This window comes from Apodemus sylvaticus, chromosome 10 (assembly GCF_947179515.1).
Source record: "Apodemus sylvaticus chromosome 10, mApoSyl1.1, whole genome shotgun sequence".
Taxonomy (NCBI): domain Eukaryota; kingdom Metazoa; phylum Chordata; class Mammalia; order Rodentia; family Muridae; genus Apodemus; species Apodemus sylvaticus.
The window spans coordinates 24,591,132-24,613,827 of NC_067481.1; the positions used below are offsets into that span (position 1 = coordinate 24,591,132).

Sequence of the window (22,696 nt, forward strand, 5' to 3'; positions counted from 1 at the left end):
GCAATCTGTTGTTAGACAATCTTGTTGCACAATGACTCTGCTTGTTCCCGTCTCTATTAGCTGCTGACCACACCATAGAAGAGACAGGAAGCAGTGACTGGTTAAACTCCATTTAACACTTCGAGCCCTAAGGAAGGATTTTGCAAAAAACAAAAGCAAAACACTGTCACGTAGTCAATGCTGCAATTACTTTAAGATTTTTTTTTAACGCATTATGGAAGCAATTAATAGCTAAGGGACATGTAGGGATGAAAGGCAGTGGGTTACTTCTGCAATTATGATTTTCAATGTTTCACTATTTTTCCAAAGTCTTTACAATCTGTTGCTAATGAAAGTTGACATTCCCTACTCTGTAGTAGGCAAATGATGCAAGGGAAAATTGTTCCGGTCCCTCCCCTGTGCCCACTCAGGAACCAAATATGCCAATGTCTACCATTCCAGATTCCCCACCCCCTCCCTGGCAACATTAAACTTCCAAATAGCACCTAGGAACGGATTTCCTATTTCTTCATTTAAACTCATATCTTCTTCCCTGGCTATCTTGCCAAACTTGTTTTCCTCCATTTACATTTCTGAGACTCCAGTGTAGCAAGATAACAAGTCTAGGCAGTAGAGTCCTAAAGGCGGCAGGAAGACCAGGAGACAGGAAGCGTTCTTTCTGTCTTTTCAGTACACTTCCTAAACAGTTCCCGAGCTCAGCCGGCACTGACATCTGACTTAGTGTTTCAAAGGTGCCTCTTCAGTGCTTTTATTCATCAGCTGTCTGACAGGTCAGAGGCAGAAAGGCAAGGGTCTCTAGGAAACAAAACATGAGTGGACTCTACAGTGTTGCCTTTAGCCTTTGTCCACAGTTAGAAAACACTTAAGTCAGTGGTAATAATCTCAGCCCCTGGAAGGGGAGGGGGGGTACCTGGTGGTCTGGAGAGCTAGGATGAGAGTCAGTGAAAGACAGATCTGGGGAGGGTACAGCAAACAAGAATCTGCCTTTCCATTTCTTACAGGAGGTACCTCCCTCTGAGCAGGGCTGTGAAATAGGGAAAAAAAAAACGGAATAAAAAGGGAAGCCTCACACCTCAGAGTATCTTTCCACCCGTGAACACTCCTGAATATTACTTTAAAAAAAAGTCAGCCATTTGGTCACTGATTGCCATGTTGAGAGTTATCTGGAAATGACTGTTTAAGACCAGTGTGGTAGGTAACCAGGAATGAGAGAGGTGATGTTATCTCAGAAGGTTGCCATTTAGTGACATGCCCTAATTACAGTTATTTAGGTCAACGTGTCCACGCACCGGCATCCTCTCAAACGCAGAGGATGTTGATTGCGTGTGCCCACAAACCTGCTGATGCTGATGGTGACTTTGGTAAAGCAGATGCAGCAGCTCCTAAAAGATAAGTGGCGAGCCACGGCACTGCGCTGGGGGTAGGACCTAGGTCATGATTCGCCCACGAAGGGAGCGGCCTCGAGGGACGGAACACCGTGGCAAAATGGGGTCAAAAGTAAAAATTCCCTAAGTATTTTCAACGTCATTTCAATCTAAATCATTTCAATAAGAGATCCAGGAGTGGAGGCTCTAATCCTCTCAGACGTGGCGTCCCTGGAGTCCAGACATGGCTCCCTTTCCCCTACTTCTAGAGAAAGGAAGAGCAAAGAAATGATCCCTTGTATTGGGAACTGACTTCAAATTCCAGGCTCTGCCTTTCATCTCTCTGCTCAAGGGGCTTTGGGTAGCGCCACATCTGGTGGTGGTTTGTGTGAACGGAAATAATACGTGTGATCGTTTCCTGTTTGGTCATTTTAACCTGTCCTTGGACTGAACAGAATTTGACCCACTTTACTCGGCAGCAGGGTTCTGTCTACAAGTACCAGAGTCGAAAGACCTTACGGAGTCTGACACTGGCCCTGAGCACAGGGTGTTCATTTACATAAATCGTGCTGACAGCTGGAGCAGAACTCAGGAGATTCTTCAGAGCCAGGAGTTATTTCTGACAGGAGCCAAAGTCGTGTAATGTTGACGTTGTCTCTACAATTTTTTTCTTTTGGAGACAGATTTTCTTTTATTACTGGCTTTAAAAACCACACAAAGTTTTATATTGTACAGCACCTGAAATACAGTTTGTTTGACGATGGTACTAAAATGGAAAATAATTAATTCTTGGAATGATCATTTGCCAATCTGGCATTGACTCTGACCCAGGCTGACTGTCCTGTCCTGCAGCTCCCTCACTGCCATTCGTGTTCTGCAGTGGTAGCCATGGCCATGTGTCTGACAGACCATGGAATGTGGGACAATTCTCTGTGCTGGAATCTCTTCACACAGCAAATGCCCAGACTTTTCGATTACAACACAAGGGCTGAGCATCCATCCCCGAGCCTGTCCTAGGACTATCTCATTCTGTAAACTATCGTTAGCTTTTTAAATCTAGTTCCTTAAACTAATTACATTTTCTTCTTCCTTAGATATGTTAGAGATATGTGGATATTTAGTTTAGAGCTTCTGACGTGCTCAGACAAAACAGAGACACGTTGACAGCATCACAGAGTTTGCTAGGGCAGGGATATATGCACCATGGCCCTAGAGCCAAGTGCAGCCAGAAATCTGTCTGTGCACAGGGCTTTTGCCATGTACTTATTGTATATGTGCATGGACATGTGGTAGGTGAGCGTGTCCACATCTACCTGTCTAAGGTATGCCTGGGGGCCAGAAGTTGACTTGGAATGTCTTTCTCAATCACTGTCCACCTTATTTCTTGAAACAGGTTCTCTCATGGGCTTGTGGATTCAGCCAGATTGCACAGTCAGTGAGTCTCTAGGATCCTGCTGGTCCTGGTGCTGGGATTAAAGGCCTGCACCACAGCGCTGGCCTGTTTAGGATGATACCAGGGGTCCACATTCAGGTTCTCAAGCTTATATATCAAGTATGTCAGTGGCTGAGCCACTCCCCAGTCTAAGTTTTATATTTTTTTAAAAGAATTACAACCAACCTGTGTGCATGTGTGTTTCCAGGATTGGAGGTTTGAAGCAAGAGGATTTGAGGGCTGTGTAACAGAAAGACCCTGTCTCAAAAATAATAATGATAACAAATAATCATACATAGTATTTTTACTCTTTGGGCTTTTTTTTTTCACTGAAATAAATTACTGATCCTTGAGCCAGGCCATCATTATAAAGTCTTATACGTATAGCAGCTAATGAGTCTTCCTTCTTGAGCCATGATGTCTCACTGGGTACTGCTGGCTGCACCAAAGTCAATTATATTTGTTCAGTGAATCAGCACTATTTTTATATTCCTCTACTGGTCTGAAATTCTAGCTCTTCTCCCTCCCGCAGAGTCCCACACAGCAGTCTAGGATGGCCTAGTCAAATGCATGACAATCCCCTTGTCTCAGTCTCCCAAGTATTGGGATTATAGGTGTGAGCCACTGTCTCCTGTTGCAGTTGCCTTTTAAAATCATCTTAACAAGCTTCGAAAGCACTGTTGTCCTGGCCTCTCTGCAGAGTAAAGGGGAACCTTCCTATAGATATGTCTTATGTGTATATAGGGCAATTAGGCAATACTACTTTGCAGCCAGGCCCAACAATCCTAGCCTGTGCCACTCTGATGTCTAGGGATGGGTCGATCATTAAGCCACAGTCTCCGACAGTTGCTATTCTCATTTTTCACTAGAAATATGATGGAAATGTAGTACACGACTTGCTCTTTGATTTCAAGACAACAGTGAGGCTCAGGCACACTTTAATGGAAACAATTTTCAGACATGAGGAACATAGGAAGCAACACACAGAACCCAGAGAAACGGAATGTGAAAGATAAGAGCAGAGAGAAACGTAGTAAAGAAAAAAATGACTCAGTATTTCAATACCCAAATCACTGAGTAGATTTCTTGCTATCTGGGTGAGTGTATCTATTTTCAAAAGTGCTATTAGCATAAACACGGCAGTAAATCTGGGGCACTGTGCCCTCTTTTTTTTTTTTCAAAGTTGTTAAGAAGAATTATATCAGTGTGCAGGTGTCACGCGCAGTTACTCAGAATCAGAAAGAAGGCCGATGGGGGTTAGCAGACCTCCATCTATCTATCTTTTTGCAACCAACCACGTCCAAGCTGTTTCTTCAACACTTCCTCTTGCTAATGAAGGTACTAGCTGGGGATGGGTCGGGCTTTCCCATCTGAGCATAAGACTGCAAGATTTGAATGCGCCCCTGAACAGGCCTCACTGACCACAGCAGGTACCCAGGGCAGATCCCAGCAGTAAGAACAGGTAATGACGGAACACCATCGTGCATCAGACCAGACAGACGCATCTTCCCACCTGCTTCCCGTCCTCCCATTAACCAGTGTGTTTGTCTCCCTCTTCTTCCAAACCAGCAAGTGTGGAGGCACGACACATCAAAGCCGAGATGGGAAGTGAAAGAGCTCTCGTTCTGGACAGATTAGCAAGCAATGTGGCTAAACGCAAAAGCTCGATGCCTCAGAAGTTCATCGGTAAGAACACACCGCCCTTTCTTGCTTCGGACAGCAGATACCTTGAATGAGATAACACAGAGATGTTTACTGCCTGTGCTTGCTTAGTCTGTTAGTTAGAACAAGGTTTCTCGTTTTGCGTGGCTGGTTCATTTCGATGGCTGTAGTATATAGATTAAAAAAAAATTTAACTCAGAAGACTTAGCTACAGAATGGGGGAGCATTTGGTGTTGTTTCTTAAATGGAGTTGGTGTTAAAAATGCTGTTCCTTCCTCTTCCCCCTGAATGACATCTGTTGCATAGATTTATGCAACTTACACCAGTAAAATGTCCAAGATAGCATCTTGGTAAAATTTTGCAATGATATGTTACAAGTTGGTTATGTTAGCTTGCTCTAACCCCCTTTTTTTTTAATGTTCTAAAGCATATCATCATATTTTCTTGAATTTGATTGAGGGGACGGCTTTAACAGAAAGTTGATGGAGAACAACGTGGGTTTAAATAACTCCGTTTGACTTGATCGCTGTCTCACTGAAGTTAGTTTTTATGTCGTTGGTTTTCACATTGTCAAAAGCCAGCACAGAGTGGGTTGTCAGACAATGATGTTCAGACAAGTGTCGGGACTTACAAATGGTGGGGCTATTTCTTTATTTGTCCAGATGTTTCCGTATTTGTGACCGTAGTGTTTAAAATAGATTTGTAGCTGGGAATTAGGCAGATGAGTTTGAATGTGTCAGTTTTATTGTAAATTGAGAGTTGATGGTGGTGGTGAGCAAAAATAGTTATCACATAAAGAGAAATCTTCGTAAATAAACAAAATATCCAGTACAAGAAAGAAAAATCTTCCTCAGCATCTATAATATTTTAAAATTTGTCAATACATATTTGTAAAGCTTCTTACTGCTTCTAACTTTAGTCTTCTTGTATTTATTGATTTTAGTGACGTTTACACAGACCAAGCGCCTGCTCATTTTTTTTGCTTGTTTTACTTTGCTTTTTTTTTTCAAGACAGGGTTTCTCTGTGTAGCCCTAACTCAGAGAGCTACCTGCCTCTGCCCCTCCCTACATTGCTGGGATTACAGGCAGGTGCCAGCACGTTCTGGTTTGCCTCTCTACTTTTAACTCTAAGATTATTTGGGCCTAAGTAATACTTTTTATAAGTAGACAGTCCATTGAATTATATATTGAAAGAACACATAGATTTTGATATCACTGAAGTTGGTATTTCTGCTTATTGTTTTTATTGTTATTAGCTGGATATATTCTGTGTGATTTTTGTCACTTCAATAATAAAATGTAGCACATGCTTTTAATCCCAGCACTCACAAGCCAGGGACCAGTAAATCTCAGTGAGTTTGAGACCACCCTGGTCTACATGGTAAGTTCCAGGCCAGCCAGCACTATAGAGAGAAACTCCCAAGGGTAGGGTGGACTGGTCCTACATTCCCAGCACTTGGGAGGTAGAGGCCAGAACATCAGGAATTCAAAGCTATCCTCACCACATAGTGAGTTTTAGGGCCAGGCTGGGCTGTATGAGAAACCCTGTCTTTAAGAAAAAAAAAACAAACAAACAAACAAACAAACTAGTCAGTCAGTCAGTCAGTGAACCCATCAATAAATCCTGTCAGGCTGAAGTTGGTATGTTTTGGTTTATGGAGATTTTCATCCCCTTATCATCTCAGCTCCCCATGAGGAGACATGTCAGGGGGCGCCGGATGACTTCCACAGAAAGATTAGGCACATCGGACCAATCAAGATGCCAAAGCATTATCTGGGTATCTTCTGACCTTACTAACTTGAATCAATGTGGATCGGAGGTCTCTACAAGTGTCATCTTAATTGGAGGAATACCTGATCTGGAAATGGCTGGAGCTGACGTGGGAGGGGCCCGGGATGAGAGAGGCAAGGAACACAGAGTCGCACTTCAGCCCTGTTACCTCAGGGAGCTAAAATTCCAGGGAGGCTCCATTGTCCTCACGGTGGCTTGAATCCATGGCTGAGCAAAGCCCTACTTATGGTGGAAGAGGTTGCTGTGTGTTGTCCTTGCTGTTCTCAGGAGCCCTGTGTCCAGGTCCACCTGGCTCTGCCGTTGACTCGGGAAGCCATCTTTCTACCATAGGATTTCAGACCTTCAGACTCACACAAATCTGATTTCAGTCTGGGACCTCACTGCACAGTGGACTTCGGAAAGTTCGGTTTCTCCGTTTCTGAGCCGGTCCATCTTCTGGATGCTAGAATCAGGAACTTGGGAGAGTTAACAATTTTTGCTGATTAGTAAAGCTTTCTCTTTGACAGCTCCAGATTCCTTTAGTGCCTAATGCATTCTGGTGACTCTCCCTCTCGTCCCCACCCTCTGCCAGCTGCCTCCTCCCTTACAGACCTCTTTCCCATATTTACTATTTCGATTTTGTTTAGTGTCCCATAGAGTTCAGTCATCTAGGGTTACCTGTGTGTGACCCTATCACGTGTCAACTGAACAGAGTCAGCTTCAGAGCCCAGAATGTTTGAGGTCTTTTTTTAACATTATTCTCTCTCTCTCTCTCTCTCTCTCTCTCTCTCTCTCTCTCTCTCTCTCTCTCTCTCTCTCTCTCTCCCTCTCCCTCTATTTGGAATATGATACTCTAGCACAATTCAAAGAACACTTCCCCACATTTCTCAGCCATTTAGACAAGCCTTTCTGGGCCCCTGTTTACTCATCTGTGGACGAGAAAACTAAATCAGGATGGAATGATGGGGAAGGCCCCTCAAGTCTATGGGAAATGAATTCAAAATGTCAGGCAGAACCAGCTTGTGTTTCAGAGAACCTGGCGTGTGACTTGGCAACCTCTTCTCAGGGCTCTAAGGACGGAGAGCTCACGTCATACACCAGTGTCGAGCTTTGACCTGGGTTGTTTTGTTTGTTGGTTTGGAGGGCGCTTCTAGAGGCTACAGCGTGTGATGTAGGCTCTCAGCGATGTGATGTAAGCTCTCAGCGATGTGATGTAGGCTCTCAGCGATGTGATGTAAGCTCTCAGCGATGTGATGTAGGCTCTCAGCGATGTGATGTAAGCTCTCAGCGATGTGATGTAAGCTCTCTAGTGACCAACATCCCTAGTCTTCAAAACTTGTGTTGGTTGGATTCTTTTTTTTTTCTTGTCTTTTCTTTTCTTAAGGAAAAAATTCTTAAAGCTCAGACTCCAGATAAAATAATGACATGCACGTGCTCGCTGGGACAGCGCTGTGAGGCCTGCTCCCTACTCTTCTGTTCATTCATTCATCATACAGAGCAACCTGGGGGGGGGGAGGGGAGGGCTGGGCTGGGGGCGGAGGTGGGGTATCCCTAATGCCTGTAACCCCAGCACTTGAGAGGTGGAGGGGAAAGGTCATCTCAGTGCCAAGGGACAGCCTTTGTGAGATGCTGTCTCAGAAAGCAAAGACACAAACAATTCTCAGCCTTTGGCTAAGATCAAGTGTAATATCTGTTCTTATCAGTTTAATATCTGATATGCCCTCTATCCAAGGACAATATAGTAAATGGATTTTTGGAGGGAGGGAGGGTGAGAGAGAGAGGGAGAAAGATTTCTTGTCAGATATAGGGTACTCTTGCTATGAGGTCATGCTCATAATCTCCTTGTATCATAAGCCTTTGATTATGAGATTTTTATTTTAGGGTATACAAGAGACAGACAGATCTCTGTGAGTTCCAGGCCAGCTGGTTCCGTACCAAGAATTCTGGGCCAGGTAGAGCTAGAAAGTGGGACCCTGTTGTAGGGTGGGCTGATGTACCAGCATGAAGACCAGAGTCCGTTATTCATTCCTCCTCCCAGAACGCACATAAAATCTCTTGTAATGCCCTCAGGAGTCTCAGGAGCTTGCTGGCCAAGCCCTCTCTAGATAAAGTGAAAACTCTAGGTTCAGTGAGAGACTCTGTCTCAAAAAAACAAGAAGAAAAACTATTAAGGAAGACACCCTTAAGGTGGACCTCTAGCATCCACTTGCACATGTACGGAGACACGTACAACAAGGTATGCACACACACACACACACACACACACACACACACACATACACACACATAGCACACACAAAGGAAGAAAAGAAAGGAAGGAAGGAGGGAGAGAGGAAGGAAGGAAAGAAAATCCACTGTAAACGGAGAGCCCTTGGAGCATTTAGCTGACCACCCTTTGTGCCTAAAAGCAGCGAGGTCAAGATGTGGGATGTGGGATGCCTCAGCATAAGCCCAGGCCAGTGCTCCCCTCCCTCTCTTCTCCCTCCTCCCTCTCCTTCCCAAGGCACCATTTTCTGAAGAGCTTCGACGCCAGGGAAATGGCAGCAAGTGAAGAATGAGTCATTCCCTTCCATCTGTGCAAAGAGTGCACTGTTCGCACTCCAGCCCTTGCTGCCCTGACCTCTTGAACTCTGAGGGCAAAGGTCAAACAGAACTTGCTTAGCAGACCCCTTCCCTGCAGGGGTGGTGGCTCTCGACTATGTCAAGATGATCTCTTCCCAAAAGACAAGATGGACTTGCTCGTAGCATCCTGACCTGTTATGAACTTGTCCTGTTATAAACAGCGTTTGGCCATCCTTTAGCTCAGCATCCTTTAGCCTCAAATAGTTGGCCCAAAACAGAGGGAAGATTTCTCCCCCCACAAAGACGGGAGACATGACTTGTTGCTGAATTTCTCTTTTTCTTGGTTTTTCTCCCCCACCCTGAACCCTGCAAACAGAACTCACCACATGTGAGTTACTTTATTAACAAAAGTTCTTGTGTTGAAAAGAACATGAAGAAAAAAAAAGACCTTTGTCACTGGCAGTAAACATATGTGTGAGGTTTTGACACTTCTGCAAGCACCACCAGCTCGCTTCTTTGGTTAACTGAGCAGCAGGGAGCAGTTTAACACCTGTTAAAGAGCCCCTTCCCAGAGTCTTTACTTCCCTGGTTTCATAAACATTGAGAGGAACTCACTCTGTAGACCAGGCTGGCCTCAAACTCAGAAATCTGCCTGCCTCTGCCTCCAAAGTTGCTGGGATTAAAGGCGTGTGCCACCACTGCCCAGCTGAGATGTTCTTAATGAAGGCACATTCTAAGGATGTTGGGAACCCTTGGACTCAGGAAGGAGAGAAAACTAGAGCACTGGGCAGACAGAGCCAGATAAAGCAGGGCCAGACCCAGATCAGCGTGATGCTCAGGCCAGGGGTGACCCTCCTCCCCCTGAGGGAGGCCATGGTACTCATGCTGAGGGAGCTGCGGGCAGCCAGAAGTCTGGTCCCGGGAGCTGGTGTCAGGGAAGTCCTGATGGCAGCTGTTCTAGGTCCCGAGTGAAGAGCTGTCTTGGCTGCCTGGAATTCCTTATATTCCAGCAGTGTGTCACAGATGACAAAGACCTGGGTGGTCTCCAGCTCAGGTCTCCTCCCAGTCAGTGCTTGCACTTTCTCCCCTTCCTGCTGCTGCCTGCTGTGTCCTGCAGAGAGTGTTAGTAACTCCAGTCTTCCTTAAGTTGACATCAGAATCACCACAACCACTCAGCACCCCATTTTTCTTGCTTATCTGCCCGACCTTCCTTCTTCCCTCTCTCTCCCTCACTTCCTCTTTCTCTCCCTTCCTCCTTCTCTCCCTCTCCCTCTCTCTCCTTCCCCCCTCTCTTCCTCCCTCCCTCCCTTCCTTCTTCCCTCTCTCCCTTCCTTTCTTTCTTCCTCCTTTGCTCCTTCCCTTCCTTCCTCTCCTCTCCATCCCTTCCTCCCTTCCTCCCTCCTCCTCTCCCTCCCTCCCCCTTTCTTTCTTGACATGCAGTTGCAGTAAAGCGACTGGAAACAGCCATGGTACATAATAGGAAGCAGCCAGAAACACACTTAAGTGACCTGAGGAACTTCAAGACTCAGATAAATCCATATATTTCCATTGCCCAGCGTTGACTGTGACACTGGGTTTTCAGTTTATCTGGAGGTCAGGTCATTTTTGCCCTCCTCCTTGGCTAACGAAGCCCCCATACGTTGCTCCCAGTAGAGCAGAATCCCAGCAACTTGCCTCTCCTGGTCTAGCAGTGCAGCCCAATGGCTTCTTCCCAGCCTCCCTGGGTTTCCTTCACACTTCTCTGGACCCCTTTCCACTTCTGGGCATTCCTTCCCAAGGATGCCCTCCCTGCCACGTCCCTGTTCCTGCTCCTCACTGTGCCCATTCTGTGGGCTGCACTTCAGACCCCTGCAGCCTTCTGCCCTTTGCTGTGACTGCAGTTGTCTCCTCCACCTCTGACACCTGCTGCTGATTCTGAGAACTAAAAAACAAAGAGCCACAGCAGTGACTGCCACTGGGCCCTCTGCTGTCTGTGAGAACTGTCCCAGCAGAGTGTCTGAAGCCACAGTCTGTGGAGGGCTGAGCCACCGCGAGCAAGAAAGCATCCAGCGCGTGCTAAGCCGTGGCTCTCGAATTGCAACCCGGTTCTCCCATCACCACGGACAACCTTGGGGGAAAAAATGAAGCAGTCTGAGTTCTTGGTTCCTCTTCTGTCCGAGACAGTAATCCACCTTGAAAGCTTTCAGCCTTGAAGGGGCAATATAAAGTGTGGCAGTGTGCTAAGTCTGTAGCACAAAGCTCAGTACCGTAGGGCCGTAATGAAAGACGCTTTTATCATTAGCCTGGTATATACAATATATAGTGGATCTTGACTTTAGACCCTGAAGACTGAGCTGTAAGTCTACGTGTCCAGTCTGCGATTCTAGACTTCCAACAACCATGTTCCCATTGCTTCAATGTAGGCATGCAGTTACTCACTTGAGAAATACCAAAATATAGCTTAACCAACTTTAAGAAGGTTTATAAGGAACAAGTGGCCCAACCAGGCAGCCTCCGAGTCTGCTGCATTCAGGATCATTGTTGTCTTCATCAGAGGAAAATCTCTATGAGCTGCTTGGAAGCAGTTATACTCTTGTGGTTTGCCTAACCTTTTTTTTTTTTATGAGTGTGTTACTAAAGAAACGTGAGCTATTGACTTCTCAATTACTGTAGCCTAGCCCTTCAGAGTTTCATACACATTGAGTCATCCGGTCTGCAGGTGACTGATAACCATCTGCAGCGATCAGGTTACGGTAACTGGGAGATGAGGGATCTGATCATCGTGAGCTGTGTGCACGTGAAGGCCTGGGGTACTCCCCTCGATGCCTTGAAGGTGCGTTAAGCCGCACACCTCAGTCACCTGACTCCATCCTTCCAGGGGTTTGGTTTCCCTTCCTGCCTTGACTGTTTCCACCTGTGGCACCCCAGCTGTTTGTTTTGAGGTGCTTTGGGGGGTGCGGATGAGAGCGGAGGTAGGGTGTGCCTACATGACCCTGGAAACTTCCCAGAGCCTCTCTGTCATGAGAGACAGTGATTAGAGGTCTCCTGGTGTTTAGGGAGCCAGGCACACTCGGAAATGACCTTGAGAAGATTAAGAAACCAGATTTCATCAGCCCTGTGCCGTTTCCAGGGGAACGGGTGTGGATGAACTCGGTGTTTCCAGTTCTTGGTGTCATTGATACAGGCAGCCATCATCATCAAGAAGAGGACCAGTCTGGGAGCTGGAAAGAAAACCCATTGCTTACTTTGGCAAACACGTACATTCTTCTGTGGCTTCCTAGTGAGTTGTCACGTCAGGGCTTTCTCTTTTTCTTTTTTCTCTTCTTAGATATTAGTGTAGAAGAGTAGCAGATCCCCAAGGTCATAGGGATGCAGGGTAAACGCATCTCAGATCTCTTAGCTGGCCTTTCTGCCTCCTACCCTGCTCTGCCACATCTTACACATTGATCACCGTCTTTCCTCAGAGGCAGGTAACCACTTGCTGCATGTTTGAATCCAACCACACTCTGTGACTGGTTATTCAGAATGCCTAGCGTTTGGCCCTACTGTGTGTTTTCAAGAGTCCTCTGTTTGATTGTGGCACTGGGATTGACCCTAGGGCCTCACACAGAGAGACAAGCACTCTACCATTGAGCTATGTCCCCAAATCTGTCTTTAACTCTAGACACAAAGATGCACAGAGTTGCCCAGGCTGACCTTGAAGCCCCTTTGTAGCCCAGGCAGGTCTCCATCCATCTGATCCTCTCCCCTCGGCCTCAGGAGAAGCTGGGATTATAGGCCTACCTCTTTCTTTTTGTTTTGTTTTTCCAGATCTTTCTTTCCCACAGTATGGAATCCAACCTACCTGGAAACACACAGGACATTTGTAAACTTTGATCTCTATGAACAGAAAACCCAGGCCAGTGGGGTGGCTCAGCAGATGAGGGAGGGCACTTGGAGCCAAGTTTGGCAACCTGAGGAAGGGAGGGAGAAAGGAGATGCCAGCTTGTGCCAGCTTGTGCTGCGTATTTGCCTGGCCCAGTCCTGAGCACCTTCCAAGGACCCCATGAGGAGTTACTGGGTTCATTTCACACAGGGTCATACAACGAGTAGCCAATGGAACCAGAATTAATCCAGCCCAAACTAGTCCATGTTGAAGCCTGTCCCAACCACCACTGCCATTACAGTGTGGGCCTCTGTGGAGTTGAGAAACCTCTTACACGGCTCGCTCTGCCTGCCCACGTCTTTCAGCCCTCATCTCTTCTCCTCCCGCACACAGAGCAACCCTGGTCCTGCCTATTCATCAAGACCCTTCTCAAGAGTTAGATCTTTCCAAGAATTCATTTCTTTCCCAGAGTACTTCTGAAGTCTTGGCATTCCCTTAATGTTGAAATATACACTTCATATCAATTGGCTTCACTTTGCCTGTACAGCACCTTATCACAGACACAGACACACACACAACACACACACACACACACACACACATGCACCACATACACGCACACACCCAGAGACACGCACGCACCACATACACGCATGCACACACACAGAGACACCACACCACACACATATACCAGACACACACCACACACACACACACACACACACGCACCACATACATGCGCACACACACAGAGACACCACACCACACACATATACCAGACACACACCACACACACACCACACACACACACACACACACGCACCACATACACGCGCACACACACAGAGACACCACACCACATACACACACACACACACACAAACACAAACACGCACACCACATACCACACACACTCTTTTAACAGAAGACAAGGTCCTCCCTGGTTCAAACATCAAACGAGCCTTTTAGAATAAAACCCCAGGCCTCTGTTGATGAGCACCCCTCCAGCCATGTCCACGCTGTAGCTTGTCTCCAGTTTTACGCGTGAAGGTCTTGTGTCTGCCCTGCAAGAGTGGAGACCACGCAAGAACAGGACCTGACTCCTCTCATCCCCGTGTTTCCGTGTGGTGCCATGAGTAAATTAGTAAAAAGGAAATCAGGATTAGGAGGCAGCCAGAGCAAGCCACAAGCTGCAGGCGACAGGCCGATCACTGCTGCCCCTCTCTGCAGTGCCCATTGCAGTGGAACAGCAGTTAGGATGGGCGGTGCCAGCACTTTGAGAGCACACAGTGACAGAGCAGAGGCCCCAGGCTCCTGACAGCCCATCCGCCCCCAGCCGGTCCCACTGTCTGTGTCACCCACTTCCTCCAATGGGGAAGCGTCACGACGTGGCCTCACCTAATGGCTTCTCTGCCCTTCTCCTTTATCCACCGGCTTACATTGACAAGTCAACATGTCCAGCACCCCCAAACATGTGACTGATGTACCCAGGGGCTCCTTGTGGCTGGGTGCCCCCCCGCCCCGTAGCTGGGTGCCAGTGAGCAGCAGCTACAGCTTACCCATCCCCCAGTCTGCCTCGTGCCATTTCTTTAGTAACCTCCCTCCCGCCTATTCCAGGTGAGAAGCGGCACTGCTTCGATGCCGGCTACAATCCCGGCTACGTGTACGAGAAGGAGAACGAGATGATGCAGTCGCGGATGATGGACCAAGCCATCAACAACGCCATCAGCTATCTCGGGGCCGAAGCCCTTCGCCCCTTAGTCCAGACTCCGCCTGCTCCCACCTCTGAGATGGTCCCAGTCATCAGCAGCGTGTACCCCATAGCACTTACTCGGCCCGATATGCCCAATGGGGCCCCACAGGAGCTGGAAAAGAAACGGATCCTCCTGCCGGAGAAGATCTTGCCTTCTGAGCGAGGTCTGTCCCCCAATAACAGTGCCCAGGACTCCACGGACACGGACAGCAACCACGAGGATCGTCAGAACCACATCTACCAGCAAAGCCACGTGGTCCTCCCGCCGGCGCGCAACGGGATGCCGCTTCTGAAGGAGGTCCCTCGCTCTTTCGAACTCCTCAAGCCCCCTCCCATCTGCCTGAGGGACTCCATCAAGGTGATCAACAAGGAAGGGGAGGTGATGGATGTGTTTCGGTGTGACCACTGCCATGTCCTCTTCCTAGATTACGTGATGTTCACCATCCACATGGGATGCCATGGCTTCCGTGACCCTTTCGAGTGTAACATGTGTGGGTACCGAAGCCACGATCGCTACGAGTTCTCCTCTCACATCGCCAGGGGCGAACACAGAGTCATGCTGAAGTGAACATCCGTCTCGATGCTCACGTCTAAGGGGTCAGCATTGGTTTGAAGAAGTGATGATAGCCTACCCTATCCAGTAGACTCAACTCAAACCCACAGTCCGGCCCAGTTATGTTAGCTCTCAATCATGTCCGCATGAGCAGTCAGGGAAATGCTGTTCTCATTCAGAAACTGTTTGCAGAGCTATCATGTTACTTTGTGAAACCTCCTCCCTTTCCCATCAGTTGAGTTTGATGGGATTTAAAAGCCAAAGAAGTGTCTGGTTCATTATCTTTTGTAGCAATAGACAGCCAGCCATCCACTGGAGCTCCTGGCCAATTGGAACAGTCCTCCGCGGGCTGCACGAGTCGTTCGCTGGAATGCAGCAGCCATATGTGGAAAAGCCTTTTGATCCTATGCCCAGATCCACACAGCGGAAGAGCTGACCAGCTGCCCTTGCCCTTGGGCACCAACGAAAGACGGAGGCTTAGCATGTAGTCCCCCTCCCTTCACGCTGTATCAGTAAGGAAGAGATAGCCATAGCCATACAGTCAGGACCTGCTGCCAGTGATAGAAGACCCTATTCCACTTCCTGTCTCACGGGCAAGACAAAACTGAAGCCATCTGAGGACCCTTCTGCTTTGCCTGCTGTCATGAGGGAGAATCTCGTACAATTTGGCCTGAGCCAGAACCCTGATCCTCCTGCCTCAGTCTGGAGGAACATTCTACTCCAGAAGAACCAACGCTTTTAAATATTGGCTATCATTGAAACCACAGAGACATCCACCGAGGGGTGGCATTTGTCTCCTTTGATTGAAATTGATAGAGCAAGTGGGGGTACATAGCTTAGGGGTACAGTGCCTCCCGAGCTCAACCCCCACACCAAGAACAAAGGGGAGGAAAGAAAATGGAGGAAAGAAAGGTTGGCCAAGCAGGGTGTGTAGGGACACAGCTGGTTGGCAGCTCTTGTCACCTTGGTGTATTGGCTGAAAACCCACAGAACACTTGAAAGTGATCTTAGGCAAAGGACTCAAATGTGCACTTAATTCCCCACCCCCACCCCACAGGCAGGGACAGAACCACAGATGTCCTCTCAGGACAGTGTGACATCACATTCTCCTGGGCTAGACATGAGTGGCTTTTATTTAATTATTCTATTTTTTTATTTTAATTTTTTGTTTTTTCTCGAGACAGGGTTTCTCTGTATAACCCTGGCTGTCCTAGAACTCACTCTGTAGACCAGGCTGACCTCGAATTCAGAAATCTGCCTGCCTCTGCCTCCCAAGTGCTGGGATTAAAGGCATGGCCACCACTGCCCAGCAGTATTCTATTTTTCAAACAGGGTCTCCTGCTGCCCCGGCAAGCCTCCAGCTCACTTCTAGCTGAGGCTGGCCAGCATTCTGCCCCTCCCACCTCAGCCTTCAGAGTGCTGGGGGGGAGGGGATCAACATCATGGGGTCAGGCTTCTGCTGTCCTAAGTAGCCGCACATCTCGCTGAGTCTTGGAAGGCTGATCTTGTTCTGTAGATGGGCCAGTCAGTCACCTTTGTCACAAAGGCACCAAGACATCAGGATTCTTGTAAAAAAAAAAAACAAAAAACAAAAAAATACTCTCCATAAAACAGGCACTGGAACAGAGGCCACAAGGCGCGCTCGCCAAGCTCATATTTGCTACGATTTGGTTAGCTCTAAAAGTTAAATGACCTCAACCACAAAATAAGAGCTGGAGCCAGACCCTCTTGACAGCCCCTTACAGCTTTGATACATGATTATTCAATAACCACAGGTTATTTTTTTTAATCTCTTGATGTGTGGGCATTAAGCAGACGAGTCTGCACGTGAGAATGTGTTTCATATTTCTTTGATGTGAAAATGTAGTTGTGTTAAGTTTTTCCTTCAGCCACTGAGTCATGACAGTGAAGGAGATGGTGAGGGGGCCCCAATAACAGGAAGGGTTTTGATGGTGCCACCGTGTACACACGAGTTGGTATCTTGCTCCTTGCCAGGGCCCTTTTCTTCCTTTCCTTTTAAAAGAACTTGTGTCAGGGAAAATAAGTTCTGCTTACAGGGTCCGCTTCATGGAGCCTATTACAAATTAAGAGCTAGCTTTTATGAACATTTCTTCCAGAGCCGAGAATCCCAAACTCCTGGTATATTAGCGTTTTCCTTCTAAAGGGCTTATGGAGTCAGCTCTCACTCAATTCATTTATCCGATGCCAGTAATTAAAATGTTCCACCTCAAACACACAAATGGCTTAGCTTGCTTTGTAGCACGGTGTCTGTCTCAGGGTGGGGGTGGGGGAGGGTATGAAATTCCATGGCAACAGTCCCGTGTGTCTGAGGCTTCAGCTTAAGGGCTGGGTGTCTTCAGAGCATCCCAGCAGAATCGGATGTGAGCTGCACCACATTGTTCATGCCCACTGTGAAAGAGGACCTGCCTATTCTATGCTTGAGATATCTCACATCCTGTCGTCTTGGAGGGGTGCAAAAAGAGGGCGTTGGGAAGCAGGGACTCGAAAGAAGAGATGCAGAAATGGGCATTTCTACCAGAGTGATGTTGACATCCTCTGCAGGGGAGCAAGCCCGCATGGGCATGTGTACATGCTTGTGTGCACGCACACACACACACACACACACACACACACACACTTTTTCATCTTAAGATGGTGGACTACCATTCTACCAGCCTGGACACCCCGACAGATCAGACTCTGACCTGTGACTGCGGACTTACTGGATTGCATCCCTCTCCTGAGGCTCCTTTTCTGAGCCTTGACCTTCACAGAAGCATCTGGAGCCTGGGTAGGAGCCCTCAGCCCCAAGGGCCTGCTGGAGCTTGTAGACCTTGAGTCTGGCAGCAGAGCCCAGAGGGGTGCCGTGGTTAGTGTCGTGGTTAGCCCCACCTGTGCATGTGATCCTTGCTCTACCTAAGGGCCCCCCTGATGGAGGTGGGGACTGAGATGAGAAAGGGTAGATTTGCATCCTCCGTGGGGCTGTGAAGTCCTGGGGTAGCCTCAGCTTCCTCTTACAGATGCCTCTGCCACGAGCCCTGTGGATCTCGCCTTCCTTTCCCACCAGCCATCTTATAAGCAGACTTCCACCACACACCGCAGGGGCGTGGGGGGGCTGCGATTTGGGGACCAACCAAACCTACAAGAAGTTCCATTGCAGCCAAAGTGACAGAGTTGGGGTGAGGGTGGAAGAAGAGTAGAGATTGCTCTCCAAGTGCTCCTCACCATGGTCTGAAGTGCTACACAGAGCCTAGGGGACGTGTCCTTCCCATGGCCACTCAGCATTACCACCAGGAGAGGGAAGAGGCCACTGATCTTCATAAGCCTCAAGTCATTCCCCCAAAGAAAGAGTGTCCTGGCTCTGACAAGCTAGCTAGCCTTGTCTCTGTTCTAGCTTGTCACTGCTGCCCATTCTCAGCCCTTCATGACTTTGCTTCTGAATTCACCCATGACAGACTTTCCACCTTTTATGTGTTTACCTCTCTGGTTAATCCATCCATATTTATACACACACACACACCACATGCAAACACACACACAGACACACAGACACACACACACACCCCACACCACATAGACATACACCATATATACATACCACATAGACACACATCACACAAACACATATACACAAACATGCACACCACACATACACACACACACACAAATACACACACACTACGCCAGACAGATACACACCACACAAATACATAGACACACACACACCACCACCACCACCACCACCACCAAAGAAAATGGCCCCAGGTGTCTTTTGCAAAGAGAAATATTTTAAGACATAAAATCTTAATTGAAATATATAGATAACAAATGTTGCATTGGCATAAAAGTTTTCCAGGAAGGTCTACATTCCTGTCCTCCTCAGCTTCTTTGTCCCCTACTGGAGGTGAAGGTTGTTACACTTTGAGGGGAAAGCCTTACTTCCAGACTAGGGTGTGGCTCAGTACAAGAATGCTTGCCCAGCACTAGCATAGAGAGGCCCTGGCTTCCAAGCCTGGCTGGAAGAGAAAGAGATAGATAAATGACAGATAGATAGATAGATAGATAGATAGATAGATAGATAGATAGATAGATAGATAGACAGCAGACAGACAGACAGATAGATAGATACCAACAGACAAATTGTATTTTTGAAACATACCCCAGGGCAGGCAGGAAGACTATGGGGACAAAGTTGGTCCATGGTCCTCCCTGTAAGGTGCACTTCAGTGAAAGGCATGCTGGTCCCTAGCGAGGCTTGGGAATCTCTGTGCCAGTTCAGACTTGTGAATGAGCTTGGGCATCTTTGAGGATGTGGAAGCCTTGAATTAAGATGTCTGCAGTCCGGAAGGAAGAAGAAAGAGTGGTGATATTTTTTTCCTAAAAATCAGCACTGAGAGCTCCGGTGTAAGAGAATATATATTGTCACACGTTGAAGGACAGCAATGCTATTTCATGCAAAGGGTTGTTTGGGATACTTCAAGAGACAGTGACTCTGGGCAGCACGATTGGAGATCTGCATTCTTCATCTGTTCTCTAAGAAGACAGGACTGAGCAGCCGGCCTGGGAAGGTCAGGAAGGACAGAGTTGGGGACCACAGTTTCTAAGGACAAGGGGCTTGGAGGAGCCTAGAGGACAGGTGCAGGCTTTGGCCCAGAGTAAGCTCAGAGCATAATGGAAGTCTTTATCTCTTGCCTTACCTAAGCTGTGACCTCTATAACCCACCCAGCCATCAACACGCTAAAATAGGTGTTTTTACTATGAAGAAGTTGCATGGACAAACACTCCAATGGCAGACCATCTGATCCATTGATATTATTTGGTTGCTATCTGAAACTAGAACATCCGTGCTTTGATTTTAAAATGAAAGTCATACTAATATCTACCTTTCAGAGCATTGTAAGGTTGGCTATAGTCTTGTCTGTAAAATTGCTTTTGGGGGAAGGGAAGTTACACTGTGCAATTATAAGTTGTCTACTGTAAGCTGGGCGGTGGTGGTGCACACCTGTAATCCCAGCACTCTGGGAGGCAGAGGCAGGTGGATTTCTGAGTTTGAGGCCAGCCTGGTCTACTGAGTGAGTTCCAGGTCAGTCAAGGCTATACAGGGAAAACCTGTCTCGAAAAAACCAACCCCCCCCCCAAAAAAATAATAACAATAATAATTGTCTACTGTAGATCCTGCATCTGGTTCGAAGGACGTGAAAAAGTTCAGGATCACACTAGGGCCAGTGCCATTGCAGATGGACGCCACTGATGCCTAACCAGCAGTTCCTTAGCATTGTGCAGCATAAAGCTAAAGGACATGCTGGACCTCAGAGACACTGTGAGGAAGCCACATAGAATTGTTCATGGCCTTTCGCGAGGATAGCAGATAGCGGAGTAGCTCTGCTTTCTCCATGTTTGTGAGACTACGGCCTTTAGCCTTCGCAGTCTTCCCAGAGGGTCCCCTCCCTCCATCACTGTAGGGAGCCCACTCCTGAGAACAACTGAGTAGCACCCCACTGGGTTCCTTACCTTTCTCAAGCACAGCCCTGCTTCTTTGCCTCCCCCAAAAAGACACACACATTTTAACATGTTAGGGAAATGGAGCAGCCTTTAAAATTGACCAGTGTGGCAGCCAGTGACTCATCGATATGAGACCTTTCCAGGCTCGCTGGCAAGGCCCTTCCTGGTTGGCCTGCCTCTGTGGATTCACGGAAACCAAATTACTGTGGGTTGTGAAGAATTAGCAGGTCATTTTAAAAGCAGACATACCTTCACCCAGACTGTGGTTTTTATATGCTCAGTCGGTGAGCCCCTGGGGGAAGGATCATTTTGGCTACTGGAAAAAACCATAGCTTATTTTTAATTTCTGGTTGTCAAACTCACCACACGTGTGGTCTGTGGATGACCCTCATCTGCAGAGTTGACAAGAGAGAAGAACAAAAGGTGGTCTGGAGCTCAGGGGACCCTTACCTAGAAGTCACCACAAGACCTGTGCTATCAGCTTCCCCCTGCCTGTTTTTCTCAGAACTATCCCCTGCGGTGCTGTCTTTCTTCCCTCCTCTGGAGATTTACCTGAATCCCACCATCGGGAGCCCTGTACAGTAACCCATCACCCCATAATGCCTGTCCAAAGTTCACTCTGAGTAAAGCTCTTGCAGACCTCTCCAGAACATGAGGACTGCGTCTCCAGTAGGAGCAGCTTGCTGGTATTATCAAGTTTTCTTTACTGTGTTTGATTTTTTTACACTGATAAATAGATAAATAAAATCCTGGTGTGTTTAAAATTGGTCCCGTTGTATGTCTATCATTTATCATGGCTCCTGTCAGAACGTCAAGGGAACTCATTCTGCCTGGAGGAATATTTCCATAATTTTGTCTTAGCTTTTTCTTAAAGTTAAAGTATCAAAATCAGCGGAATTGCTACAGAAGTCTCACCCCAGCCACACTGCTGAGCTGCTCTGGTGCACCACGGGTCTCCGAAGCCATAGCAGAGTTCTGGGTCCACACATCCCTTTAAAATTCACGAGGGATCCCAGCAGACAGGAGTCTAGACAGACCAGGAGCCACATCCCCGGAACAGTCTCCCTGATCCACACTGCTTCTCCACCCTCCCCTCCAACAGAGAGCCTTGGAGATAGGCAGGTCAGCCTCGGCTTTTATCAACTGTGGCGTCATTAAACTCAGCCAAGTTACAGTCTGTAGATACTTAGAGACGCAAACTTCAGCTGAAGTGTGTTATGGGAGACTCCCCCAAACTCTCCCCATCCTTTTCTTATCATCCAGTGTTTACTACAAGACAACTGGAAGGATATGATCAGTCTAGCCTTCTGCCAAGTTCATGTAAACTCACCCAAAGACATGTTTAGAACCTAGGTCCATGGGTCACATAGAGCCAAGGATAACCACGAATGCAGCCCAACACACAAATCATCAACTTAAACATTAAGCTTGTGTTTAATTTGCTTGTGTAGCTCTCGGATGGGAACTTGGTAGATGATACCCTCGTGTCGCGATGTCCAAGGTTGGACACACATGTCTGCCTCGGGGCTTCTGCAGTTTGGATTTAGCAGGTTCAGTCAGTCCTAAGCGGGGTGGTGGTGGGGTCAGCAGCCCTACTGCAGACAGGACTGAAGACTTCTAGCAAATCCTCCTCCCAGGGCGGAAGATGGGAGCGGAGAGCGGCCTAGCCTTGCATTTTAGAGTGAATTATTTAAAAGTAGCTTCCCTTAGTCAAAAGCCAGGCATATGTGTGGACTTCCCCAAGCCGGCCCCCTCCCAAGCAGAAACAGCCGGAGGAGAGAAAGGGGAGACAGGGAGGCCTTGAACCCTTTGCAAGGAGATGGGGAGGGGACACATTTCTCTCCCGCCTAAGGACACTTTTATTTCCTAGCTCCAGTGACCAGTGTTGCCTTAGAGGTGAGGTGAGCCCAGCAAGAGAGGCCACCCCACACCTGCAGACTTCCCTGCCCCCAACATCCCTCCACACCCCAGGCCACCTGCAAGGTTGAAGGACCCAAACCTCCATCTGCAAGCAACTGCCACCGGAGGGTAGGGAGGCAAAGGACAGGACCGAGTTCCTTTCCCTCCAGCCTGTCCTGAAAACCCCAGGGCATTAGAGACCAGAACTCCAGCCCGCCAGGAATGGCCTGGCGGAGGGTATGAAGTGGGATGGTTCACCCGGGCCCTAAGTGCTGCCCCTGGAGTATTCCCGGGCAGACGGTTGTTTGCATAAACGCCAAAAGCCGCCGCACCTGGGCTGGGGAGGCCCTCTAG

The 22,696-nt window shown here is 47.9% G+C and overlaps 1 protein-coding gene and 1 pseudogene across 4 annotated transcripts in view; both read left to right on the plus strand.

Annotated features, from left to right (window-relative positions):
* Nucleotides 1-21,211, plus strand: part of Ikzf3 (IKAROS family zinc finger 3) — a 90,212-nt gene extending 69,001 nt beyond the window's left edge. For 2 of the 4 annotated variants that reach the window (XM_052196206.1, XM_052196205.1), the window contains 2 exons: nucleotides 4,366-4,482; nucleotides 14,253-21,211. In XM_052196206.1, the coding sequence (XP_052052166.1) occupies nucleotides 4,366-4,482; nucleotides 14,253-14,956 (821 nt within the window). In that variant the 3' untranslated portion in view covers nucleotides 14,957-21,211. The other 2 variants (XM_052196207.1, XM_052196208.1) reach the window with 2 other exon arrangements.
* On the plus strand, nucleotides 7,882-8,088 carry LOC127695743 (uncharacterized; annotated as a pseudogene).
* Nucleotides 21,212-22,696: the final 1,485 nt, after the last annotated feature.